The 12079-nt window shown below is 53.4% G+C and overlaps 1 protein-coding gene across 2 annotated transcripts in view; it reads right to left on the bottom strand.

The window, feature by feature from the left end:
• The window catches only part of SH3RF3 (SH3 domain containing ring finger 3), a 162116-nt gene extending 150663 nt beyond the window's left edge, over positions 1-11453 (bottom strand). For both annotated transcript variants that reach the window (XR_015136850.1, XM_086326729.1), the window contains exon 1: positions 9302-11453. Coding sequence is in view for 1 of the 2 variants with exons in the window: in XM_086326729.1 (XP_086182855.1) it covers positions 9302-9823 (522 nt within the window). In the remaining variant the exon portion in view is untranslated. The remainder of the gene's footprint in view (positions 1-9301) is intronic.
• Positions 11454-12079: the final 626 nt, after the last annotated feature.

Genomic DNA, 12079 nt, shown 5'->3' with positions numbered 1-12079 from the left:
CTGCACCACCTGGGGACTTTGACAAGCCAACGCCGGGCTGCACCCAGATCGAATGCATCAAGACCTCAGGGCTGGGGCCACGCTGCAGCATTTACAGGACTTCAATGTGTGGCCCAAGTCCAGGAGCACCAGGTTCATAAGGGACCATGGCTGCAATCCTTTCAAGGACACTTTCTTCCACAGAATAAAGACATCATCTATGGAATGCAAAGAGAACTCAGTAACTTTTTTTTTTTTACCTAAATTAATCCATCTAGAGTATAAAACACACACATCACAAAATATCTCCATTGCATCTGACATTTTTCAGCTGGCACCCCACTTGGTCTCTTGAAACACCCACACTCTGAGCTCCAGGGCGTCAGAGACCAGACCCTGGCCTCTGTGAGGCTACAGAGCCACATGGCTGCCTGGAGGAGCCTTGCAGCCCTCCTCCCCTGGGGACACTGGTGGGAGGCACAGAGCAGACATTTGGAGCAGTGACCTGGGCTCCCGTTTGTGTCTGTCGCTGCAGGAGGGGGCCCGCCTCCTGGCCTGTGAAGCGCTGCGGGAACCCCTGGGCTGAAGAGCAGATGACTGTCAACATGAATATTAACAGCAGCATAATTAACAACTGAGGTTGTCTGCCAGACGCTTGACTCTGATTAAAAGGAGTCCAGGAGCCAAGGCCCAGCGGGGCACACGGTTCTCTCAGCATTGGACAGAGAGGTCTGAACGGTCAGGTGGGTGACGGCCAGGGCAGCGCTCAGCCCAGCTGCTGGGCCCACTCCCCCCACCCGCAGAGACCCAAGCCCCCACCCCACACACCCCCACCCTCCACTGCATGAATAAGGAAGGGACTGGGAGCCGAAGCTGGAATGTGCAGACGGGTCTCAGACCAGCGCTCACCTGGGCTCAGCCTGCTCCACGGAGAACAGAAATAGGACTTCTGTTTTGTGGTAACCAATCAGAACTGTTCCACAAGCTGTAAATTCACCTAAAATAAACTTCTAAACTACCATGGCCGCTGTCACTACAAATATCTGAGACTCAGGAGGACACCAGCTGTCCTGTGAACAGCCACCCAACTGTCCAGAGGCAGCAGCTTCAGACTGGTTCGCATCCTGCCTCCCCCATCCCAGATGCAAGCTTTAGCCTGAGACACCATTCCTTGCACACTTTTAAACGCTGTGGTTTCTGCCTGACTAATGCCGTCTTTAATTATACATCATCGAGCACCTTGCTGGATCTAATGGGGTCTATTACTCATCAAAACGGCCCCATCAGCAACCACAGTCCCCAGAGCCAATTACTCAAGCCTCCCTCCGTGCTTCACAAGTGCCCGCCTGCACCTGCCGACACCTGCACACACCTCAAGCCCCAGCCTCTCACTAACTGGCCCAGAAGACACGACCGCACGATGCCAGTTTTCTACTGGTCCCATGAAGCCCAGTGACAGCTGGCAGCTCTCGGGCAGCCACACATCCAGGTCCTTCATCCATGTGCTCTGCCCGGACAGCACCCAGAAGGCCAGCGCTGCCCAAGCCCTGTGGCAGCTGGTAGCAGAGCCAGAGGGGCCTGCCAGAACTGGACACAGCGTGGGCACAGACAGGTCTTTCCTGTCACCACTGGACAGTTCAGTCCATCTGGATGGGCTTTCATAGCACACGACTCACTGTGAGGAAACTAAAGGTCACCAGAAGTCAGCTAGTCCCCAAACTTTCATTCAAAGGGATGAAATGCCAACCAAATTAATAATGGTAAATGTGTAACATATAAAAATGATACACATATATTTATACTTCCTATATATTAGTATATGTGTATTTGTTGTTGTTCAGTCACTAAGTCATGTCCAACTCTTTGCAACCCCATGGACTGCAGCCCACCATGCTTCTCTGGCCTTCACTATCTCTCTGAGTTTGCTCAAACTCATGTCCACTGAGTCACTGATGCCATCCAACCATCTCATCCTCTGTTGCCCTCTTCTCCTGCCTTAAATCTTTCCCAGGATCAGGGTCTTTTCTAATGAGTCAGCTCTTCACATCAGGTGGCTAAAGTATTGGAATTTCAGCTTCAGCATCAGTCCTTAGGATGGACTGGTTGGATCTCCTTGCAGTCCAAGGGACTCTCAAGAGTCTTTTCCAGTACCACATTTCAAAAGCATTAATTCTTCGATGCACAGCTTCTTCATGGTCCAACACTCACATCCGTACATGACAAGTGGAAAAATCATAGCTTTGACTATACAGAACTTTGTTGGCAAAATGATGTCTCTGCTTTTTAGTACATTGTCTAGGTTTGTAATAGCTTTTCTTCCAAGAAGTAAGCGTCTTTTATGTGTATGTATATACATAAATCCATTTACATATATTGAAATATATTTGTCACTGAGTGAGAATGAACAGGTCAGGCTCTAATTCCAGACGATTTACCTAAACAACTGATGATTTACCTGTCATACTTGTAAGAGAAACTCAAGTTACTAAACCAAGTGCCCTAAGACCTAGAAGCAGAAAGATATAACTGGAAAGGTCACTCAGTGGACAATTAAGAAGTAAATCACTTTTGAAAGCACTGGGAACTGTGACAGTATGAGACCTCGTACGTTCGACCCTCTTGAATAATTGACACTGCATCTTTCTCTGGCCCCTTTATGGGGCTATGTTTAGAATTCCATTTAGTGCAGCAAGATTTTCACTTAACGTGACTCAGATGTGTTGACCAAGCAGCAAATGAAAAATAACAATATACAAAGAGCATTTCTTTGCTGCCCAAGTACTGTAGCTTGTCCAGGGCTGGCTGGCGCAAGTGGACTGCCTGCAGCATGCTGTCCATGCAGCAGCTCCCTGGGCTTGCTGGACTCCAGTCCTCCCATCGGAGCTGAAGTCCGGCTCGAAGGAGCAGCAGCCTACGAAGAGACTCTGAATCATGCTGCTGCTTCACCTGCTCTTTTTAGTCCAGTTTTGTGTGGAGGGAGAAGGGAGCCACACCACAGTTTTTAAACCATTCACCACAGCCACCACCTCTCTGACACTCTCGCATTTCAAGGTGAATTAGAATTCCAACAGGACTGACGTCACACATGCATCAAGTACATCATGACATGTGCATCAAGTACATCAGATTGGAAGATCTTCCAAGGAAGGCAAATCAGATACAAAGTGACCTTGGTCTCTTCAAGCACCATAAAGTTAGAGCATTTCCCCAACTGAATCCTGCTGATGTTTTATTCCAAAAATGTACCTTGAAAAAGAGTATATTAACTGCAAAAATAAAGGTTAAATACAGACTGAAGTGAAATGCACACTTGAAACAACTCTATAGTTGAGACTCAATCTCATCCTGCTCCAGCGAGCCCATGGGCTCTTACGGGCTGGATGAGGGAACAACGGGGGTAAGCCTGTTCTGTAGAGGCAGGAGGTGTAGATGAGCCCCCACCACCACTTCCTGCACAGGTGGGAGGTATAGACGAGACCCCCGACTCCTCTCCCCCCATCCTACTACCCCCATCCTGCAGAGGAGGAAGCTGTGCCCCTTCCCTCTCAGCAGAGGCCCAAGCAGCAACTCAGCACCCAGCAGGGTTATTAAGCTGCCTTCCCTAAAACAGATGATCTTTTGGGCTTTTTTTCAGTTCAATGAAGCTTGTAAGGATCAAGAACACTACCTCAATAACAGATAAAAGTTGGAGGCAATTTAAAGGTGAAACAGATTCAAGCCCTTAGGCGCTCCTCAACATTCAGAGATTCAGTCACGAGAACTAGATTTGAACCGACTTTGAACCTAGAGGTACAACATGTATGAGAGACACACACACACACACACACACACACACACACACACACAACTTAGGACACCATATTCTGACTCCACTAGCAGTCAGGTGGACCCAAGGAGCACACCTTGGTGGTGATTTGAGGTTTCAAGATGTGTGTGGCTGATGGTACCCAGCCGACAGCCCCTGGGTTGTGTTGGTCTCCACCTGCATCACCTCCTTCACCCACTAATGCAGACAAGCTCTCCCCACCACTAATGAGAAGGCCCAGGAGAGTCAAGCCATCTGCCCAGGAATGAACACACCCATCCTCAGTGCCAGTCCTGGTTGTCTATCAAGTCCCCACCCACCCTCCTCACATGGCCCTCAGGAGCCCTGAAACCTGCCAATACCTGAGGTGGGGCGGTGGGGCGCGGCCCAGGGGGAGGTGGGCCTGGGTCCCAAACCCCGAGGAGCTGGGCTCCAGTCCTCAGGGATGGGGTGCGGGGGTGTGTGGTGGGGGTGGCCGAGTTGGGTCTGCTCCCTGACCTGAGCAGTGAACACCTGGCCTCTCACAGTGTCACGATGCCCCTGCATCTGCTTTGAGACCCCTGGTGTCATCCCAGGACAGTGACAGAACAGGGTGAACGAAGATACATCCCTGAGGACAGAATGGAGCCCTGGACAGACCCCAGATGCCCGGGCCTCCACACTTACAGCTGCCAGCAACCTGTCCCCAGAGCCACAGCCAACATGACACTCTCCCACCGGGACCCCCACCAGCACCTCACTCTGCACAGGCCCGCCTATAGGGCCCAAAACACCTGCAGCTGTGGGCAGAGTGACCTCAGGACCCAACTGCCTGGTTTGGGACCAGAGTCTCTAACTGATTAGGTCTATGATAGTGAGAGGTGGCTAATCAGGAAGCCAGTAGGCCGGTATATCCAGAGTTCACCTCCAAGGTCAGTTTCCATCTGCTAAGAAACAGCCTCGCTGAGCTGCGGTTGGAAAGCAAGGAGACACACTTACACCGCCCAGCCTACCCACACACAGCAGGCACTCAATAATGGCCACGTGTCCCAGAAGAGCTGGTTCTGCACCCAAGGCCCTTCTAAAAACATGTCCCAAAGGACTTGGCACGACTCTTCCATCACAAAGGCTGGCATCTGCCCTGGAGACACAGTGACCGCGGTCACCACTGCCTGCCATCCTGGGAGCAGCCTGGCTTTCATAACCTCCAAGTCCCTTCTCTGGAGCCCCTGTGACACCCTAGAAAAAGCCACAGCCTCCCACCCTTAGGACACAGTCATGTCCTAGCCCTAACCCTCCACAGGACAGCCAAGGTGTCCACCCCAGAGAGAGCTGCACCTGACTGGCCACTGTCCAGGTAAACACTCCTGCTGGGGAGGCTGGTGCTCACCAGGAGTCCGCTGTCTGGATTCTCAAGCATGTTTATGCAAGCGTGCTTATATACTTACTTATAGATACAACTCTAATTAAATAGTACGTAAACCAAAGAAATCTAAGTGCATAAAAAGTCACTTCTTGGAAAACCAAGGTGATGACTTAGGAAAGACTTATCAAAGAGAGATGGCTTTAAAATTGGCACTTGGCCGGAACAAAAACAGAACACATTCAGGGGGAATTATTTAAAATCTGGAAGGTGCTCCACTCAGATTATTTTGAGTCTCTTAGTCCTCAGTCCATTTGAAAGAAACAAATAGGAAACCATAAATTGTGACTGTGGCTCAAACTAGAAAGGCAAGTTAGAACCCAGAGAACACTCTGAGTCTGCATCCAAAATATGGTGAATTATTGTATGTGTGTGTTTGTAAGATATAATAGCAAATAGACATCATTGGTATGGTTCATTTCGCTGCTCCCATTACTGGGTCGCTCCCATTACCCGGACCCCATCTCTCGGAGATACTGCTGGCCAAGAGATACACAAGGTTTTAAGTACCTTCGGGCAAACTAGTCAGACTCTAGCACTATGTTTTCCATCAGCAAGAGCCTTAGCCAAACCCTCCATAGGTCTTTAACTGTGATAATGTCCTTCCTTTAACCACCACAAAGTTCTGGCCAAAACCTGCCTGGCGCCCCCCAGGAACCTCCTGAGGGTAGAATGGCTCCGGGCCCTAATGTCAGCTCCATCGGGGACACGCCTACCTGGTCACCCAGGATGGCGCCTGCACAGTGCAGGTGTATGCCAGATACAAGCAAGGATTTTCTCAGAAAATCACTCAGAAAAAGACTGCAGTTGTCTGATATCTATGCCCTACTCATTCACATTAAAAAGTATTCTCTGAATTACTCAACTGGGAACCACAAAACCCTCTCAGAAAGACCAGTGGCCCTAAAAACCTCCATCAATGCAGTTAGGGTGTTTGAGGGGTCACCTTGCAAAACTGTAAAACAGAAAAAAAAAAAAAGCTTAGGCTGAGAAACTCAGCAATTGCAGTGGCAGCGCATCCCACGGGCTAAGGCGACTCTGATAGCCATACAGGATGGTGGCATCTGCCAGCCTTGGGCAGTGGGCACCGAAACCATGGTGTAAGAGCTCCAGGGCAGCAGGTTTAACTCATTTCTAACACCTTGTCCCAGGCAGCACAGGTGAATGCAGAGCCCCGCCCACCAGGCTGGAGGGTCCCAGTACCTCCAGTGAAAGATGCAAGTGAGGGTTTGGAAAGTGTTCCCAGAACTGAATGGAGTTAAGTCCATTCCAGTATCTGCTGCTGCTAAGTCACTTCACTCATGTCCGACTCTGTGCTACCCCATAGACGGCAGCCCACCAGGCTCCCCCGCCCCTGGGATTCTCCAGGCAAGAATTCTGGAGTGGGTTGCCATTTCCTCCTCCAATGCATGAAAGTGAAAAGTGAAAGTGAAGTTGCTCAGTCGTGTCCGACTCTTCGAGACCCCATGGACTTCAGCCCACCAGGCTCCTCCATCCATGGGATTTTCCAGGCAAGAGTACTGGAGTGGGGTGCCATTGCCTTCTCTGATTCCAGTATCTACCTGTCACTAAATTAACAGACATCTAAGCAGATACCTGCTAATCCACCCACCTAATAAAACATCCACACTTCCCCACTGACCCAAAGGAAGGTTGGAGGAGCTTCTCGCTGGGAAATGGGACTGTCTTATATTTAGTCACCTACTACTAAGGCATACATAGTACCCACTGATGGCAAGTGCCCATCTATGAAACAGCACACGGCAACACCCGGATCCAGATTTATTCCAGTGGACAGTCAAGTACCAGAGCCTACTTGGAAGTGATGCTCAGCTTAAGGTTTTGCCTGCCACACTCACAGGGGCTGCTAACAGTCCTCTATCCAAGACATCCAGCGATTATTGAAAACCAGTGGCTAAAAGCCTAGATGATACTACAGTCCACACAGACGCTATTCTTTCTTTCCTCTCTGAAAATGATCAAATGTAATATCAGATTTAATTCGGACCCTTCCTAAGACACAAGCTTAGTGTGTCTTAGGTGAGGGGGCCTTGAAAAAAAAGGACTGAGCTCCCACTTAGGTAAAACAGGAAAATGAAAAAGGGAAATGTGTTCCAGAGTCTGCTGGGTTCAGACAGACCTGGACGGAATCTGCTGCACGTATCCAGACAGAAAGTCAGTTAATCATCCCCAACTCCAGGCAACAAAAAATTAATTCTCTGGAACTAAGTGTCATCACTAAAAATTATAAGTTCAGCCCCTTCACAAATGTCTTTAAATGCTGCAAATGCCATGGATTCCAGGAGCTGCCTCAAGGCCTCCCACCCTCCTGATCAGACTCCATTCACAAAACGTCCTCACTAGAAGCATCATTCAAAAATCATTTCATTCTCTGAGCCAGAAGAGGTAACCCACTTGTTTTGTAAAAAAAGGGCCTTCAGTTATAATACCTTAGACAATAACAGCAAGGCGGGAAAGAAAAGTCTAAAAATCTGTAACAAGAACACTTATAACTGGATTTAATCACAATTAAAAACCAAATTAATTAACACAATCGGGCTTCCCTGGTGGCTCAGCAGTAAAGAATCTGCCTGCAATGCAGGAGACACAGGAGATGCCGGTTCCATCCCTGGGTCGGGAAGATCCCCTTAAGGAGGGTATGGCAACCCACTCCAGTATTCTTGCCTGGAGAATCCCATGGACAGAGGAGCCTGGTGGGCTACAGTCCCTGGGGTCGCAAAGAGTCAGACACGACTGAAACAACTGAGCAGGCGTGCAATTAATATCATCAATTCCCCTTCAGCAGTGATCCCGTTTATAAATATTCCTTGACTATTCTTGACTTGAGAATGGTCATTCCCCCTGATTAATAGGAAAAACCCAGTTTGGCAAAGTCTGACTTTTAACTCCAAAGCTTAACTACCCAAGGGCTTAAGTTCCTGACCTCAGAGACACTGCAGTGCTTAGCAATTTGGTGGAGACCTTCCCTTACTGCAGTACTTCAGATATAAGAAGGATTCATTAAATGGCTTCTGCACCACCAGACCTTTAAAAGGTCAAAAGCAGCGGGGTATGGCTGTGCTTTCTAAAGTGAATATTTGCAACAGATCAACAATCCTTTTAAGCTTTTCCACATTTAAACAAAACATGAAACACAAGTACTTTCTCATCTCTCACTTAAACCAGCATCCCACGGGCTGGCTTCCCCCAGCCACAGAGCCCAAGGTGGCCGAGGTGTGAAATGACATACTCTGAGTAGCTCTTGAAACAAAACCGCCGGAACCCTCCAGATACGGTCTTTGAAACAGAAGCAGTCCACGCTATACAACAGAGCTGCACCAAAGGCAAAAGGAGAAAAACCCTCAAATAACAACCCAGTGGGGACACGGCAGGCCTGAGATCCCAGGACAGGACCAGGGCTGCCAGACAGGCCCGGTCCACCTAGGGCTGAAGCAGACATTCCTGGGCTCCAGGTTGACTTCTTCCCTCCTGCTAAACAGGTTTACAGTGTGTGTTCTCGTAACCCAGGTGTGCACTGGCCTCTGCCAGACTCCCTCTTGCCAGACACCAGACAGGAGCGCCCCCCCACCCCCACCTCCCAGCAGCCAGGACCCGGGAAATCAGCAGGCACTAACTTCAGTCCAGGTGGGCAAGGGTGTACAGAGGGTTAGTCTGGGGTCCAGGAGGAGAAGACTATGTTCAGAGAGACCAAAGGCCCAGCAAAGTTACAGGTGGAGAAACAGGTCCAGTGCAGCAAGGGACTGGATGGGGACAGGGGCAGGGAGTCCTGGCCACACCAAGTGGTGGTGGTGGTGAGGGGCACTGACACAAACGCACAGGCCACATAACAAGTGCAGGTGGGCACAGGGATTCCAGAGGGAGAGGATGGACGTCAAGTCACAAGGAGAAGTTGGAAGGGGGCGGGATGGGAGCACAGTGATGCCCCAGAGTCGGCAAGTGGGACTCGGAGGGTTACACCTACGGAGTCGATGGAGGGAAGCCAGTCGAGAAAGAAGCACAAGGTGAAGGCCATCGCAGAACACCTCTGGTCCCCTGCCCCTCCGCACTGCCCCCTGCCCACAACACACTCACAACTCGGAGAAGCGCACACCCACCTTTGCCGGGGGCGCGCTCCTGCTGGTCGCCAGCTCGCGCAGGCTGGACGTGGCGCCGGTCGCCGCGGGGAGGAGGACTGGGGAGCCAGGAGAGCTGCCCCCGCCACTCGCGAGCGCCGAGGCCGCCCCCAAAGCGGGGCTGGGGCCCGGGCCAGGACGCGCGGGCGGACTGCTGCCGGGGCTGGCGCCGGCGCGGGGCCGCTGGCGGATGCCGTCCAGCAGGCGCACCAGCAGGATGTTGGCCGGCAGCTCGTCCACGCCGCAGCCCACCAGGATGCGGCACTCGGGGCAGCGCAGCTCGCGACGCGAGCTCACGATGCTCTCCAGACAACGGCGGCAGAAGGTGTGCTGGCAGGGCAGCACCTTGGCCGTCGTGTCCAGGCGTTCCAGGCACACGGAGCACTCCAGCAGGTCCAGCAGCGACGACTCGTCCATGTCCCCGCCCAGCCTGTCGCCGTCGTCTTCTCTCTGCGCCGCGGCGGCCGCCCGGGATGCGCACAGCCTGGGCGCTCCGAGCAGCATGGGGGCGGCGCCGGCGGCGACCGCGCGCACCTCTAGGTCCCGGGGCCGTTGCGGGCGCCGCCGAAGGCAGTGGGCGCCAGGGTCGCGTCTGGACGACCGCTTGGGGACCGGGCTACACCGCGACTTCCTTCCCTGAGGGTGGCAGCGCCAAGGGGTGCCAATCGGCCTGCGCGGCCGGGACCGGAGCTCCGAGTCCCGCAAGCCCCCTCCGGACCGCCGAGCCCACCCAGTGCTTCGGAGCGCAGCGCCCGCAGATGCGGACTACACCTGTCTCTTCTCTGCGAGTCCGGCCGGCACGGGTTCCAGCGGCGCCGCCGGGCGGGCAAGACACCCGGCGGCTCTGAGCTTTCAGCCGCCAGTCCGATCCCGGGGGAGGCGGGGGCGCGGCGTGCGCGCTCCCCCGCACCGCCCCGGTGAGCCCTGGGCCTCCCCGCGAGCCTCTGCCCAGCGGGTGCAGCCAGACCCCTCCTCGTCCTCGGCCGCGAGCACGTGCGCGGGGAGCGCGCGGAGGTCACGGTCACTGCGGGGCGCCGGGAAGGGGCAGCCGCGCCCTGGACCTGCCCCGCCTGGGCGCAGGCCGGACACCAGTCCTGTTCTTAAGGCGCCTTCAGCGCCCCCAGGAACTCCAGGGCGCTCCGCAGCGCAGGCCCGGGCCTGTCCCCTCTGGCGACAGAGCCTCCTGAGCTCTCCGTGAGCCTCTGAGCGGGATGTTTCCGCCTGACGCTGCAGCGAAGGAAAGTTTGGGCGGCGCTATCCCGACCGCCTCCTTGGGCAGCGCCGGCCAGCAGCCTGGGGACGCAGCCAGCACCCGGGCATCCTCCTCGACGACGGCCGGTCCCCTGCCCGGCGGCGCGCGGAAGTGACAGCCCCAGAGCAGGGTGGGCGCGCGGGGCGCCGGGCGAGGCGGAGGGGGGAGGACGCTGGGGTCCTCCCGGCGACGCGGGTCCGAGACTGCGCCGCTGCCCGCCGGACCCCAGTCTTTCGCGGGCCGCCTTGGGAACGCGCTCGATCCCTCCTCCGGAGGCGCAGATGAGGGGAGTCGCGGTCTCCTTCCCGGCGCCCGCCTTCGGGCGCGTCAGAGCGACGCAAGAGCGCACGGAGGCCCGGGGGCCGCGGGGCCGCGGCCGGTGGCGCAGATTCCCTGCCGAGCGCTGCCCCCTCGTGGCCGCTCAGGGCCCCGCCGAGGCCGACATAGCCTGGTCCAGGGCTGGCCCGCGGACCTGCACAGCCCAAGACTGGGCTACCGAAGAAAGGCGCGAGGGCCTGACTGCTGGTCAGGCTGTCTTGAGGTTTGTGAAGCTATGTGTGGCTTTTTAGACTTTTCAGGGAAAAAATAATATCTGTTGAGGCCTCAATGCCAAAAATGTTCATCTTTTTATTTAATCCTCTAAACGGCCCTATGAGATAACTATTTTAACCTCATTTTTGCATGCAAGGAAAATGAAGCTTATGCTTATGAAATCATTGCAGCTGGATTTTTTAAATCTTCGTGTCTCCAGAACCGAATGCATAGAAAAGATCTCAGTCCACTGTGATACAAGCTCCCTACAAGCCACGTATTTTTACACTGGAATCCCCAGTGCCTAGGGAAACCCCAGGCACATAGTAGTTGTTCAATAAACATTTGTGAAATTAATGGGAAAATGGTCTCCAAGTCATTGTCTTGTGGTGATTTGAATGCACATCTTAGCATCTTAGTTTGGGGTGTCCAGAATCGTATGCATATCCATGCATGCCAAGTCGCTTCAGTCACCTCTGACGCTTTGTGACCCCATGGACTGTATGTAGACCACTAGGCTCCTCTGTCCATGGGATTCTCCAGGCAAGAATACTGGTTGCCATTCCCTTCTCCTGGAGATCCTCTAGACCCAAGGATTGGATCAGCGTCTCTTATGTATCCTACAGTGTGAAGTAGGTTCTTTACCACCAGCACCAACTGGGCAGCCAATCCTGAGTCATACGCTCAGTCTGACTGAGCTCAGGTACATGGACGCTCAGTCCATGTACCTGAGCATGCATTCATCATGTAGGGCACAGCCCCGGCCCCAGAGAGTCAGCAAGAGAAAGTTCACAGCACATCCTCAGAACTTCCTGTCAGCACTGAAATGTCGCTATGAAGGGCAGCCTAGAGGGCTTCAAGGAGGAGGCCTTCAGCCTCATGAAGGAGGCGAGAGGACCCCGGGGCAGGGCATCTGCAAGGTCAAAGGTACAATGTGAGGAGCAGAGAAGACACCTGATTGGCAGGAGAACAGGGTA

This window comes from Bos grunniens, chromosome 11 (genome assembly GCF_055505025.1).
Source record: "Bos grunniens cultivar Pamir isolate PY7600 chromosome 11, Bosgru_T2T1.0, whole genome shotgun sequence".
NCBI classification, from domain to species: Eukaryota; Metazoa; Chordata; class Mammalia; order Artiodactyla; family Bovidae; genus Bos; species Bos grunniens.
This window is presented reverse-complemented; position numbering and strand designations above follow the sequence as displayed.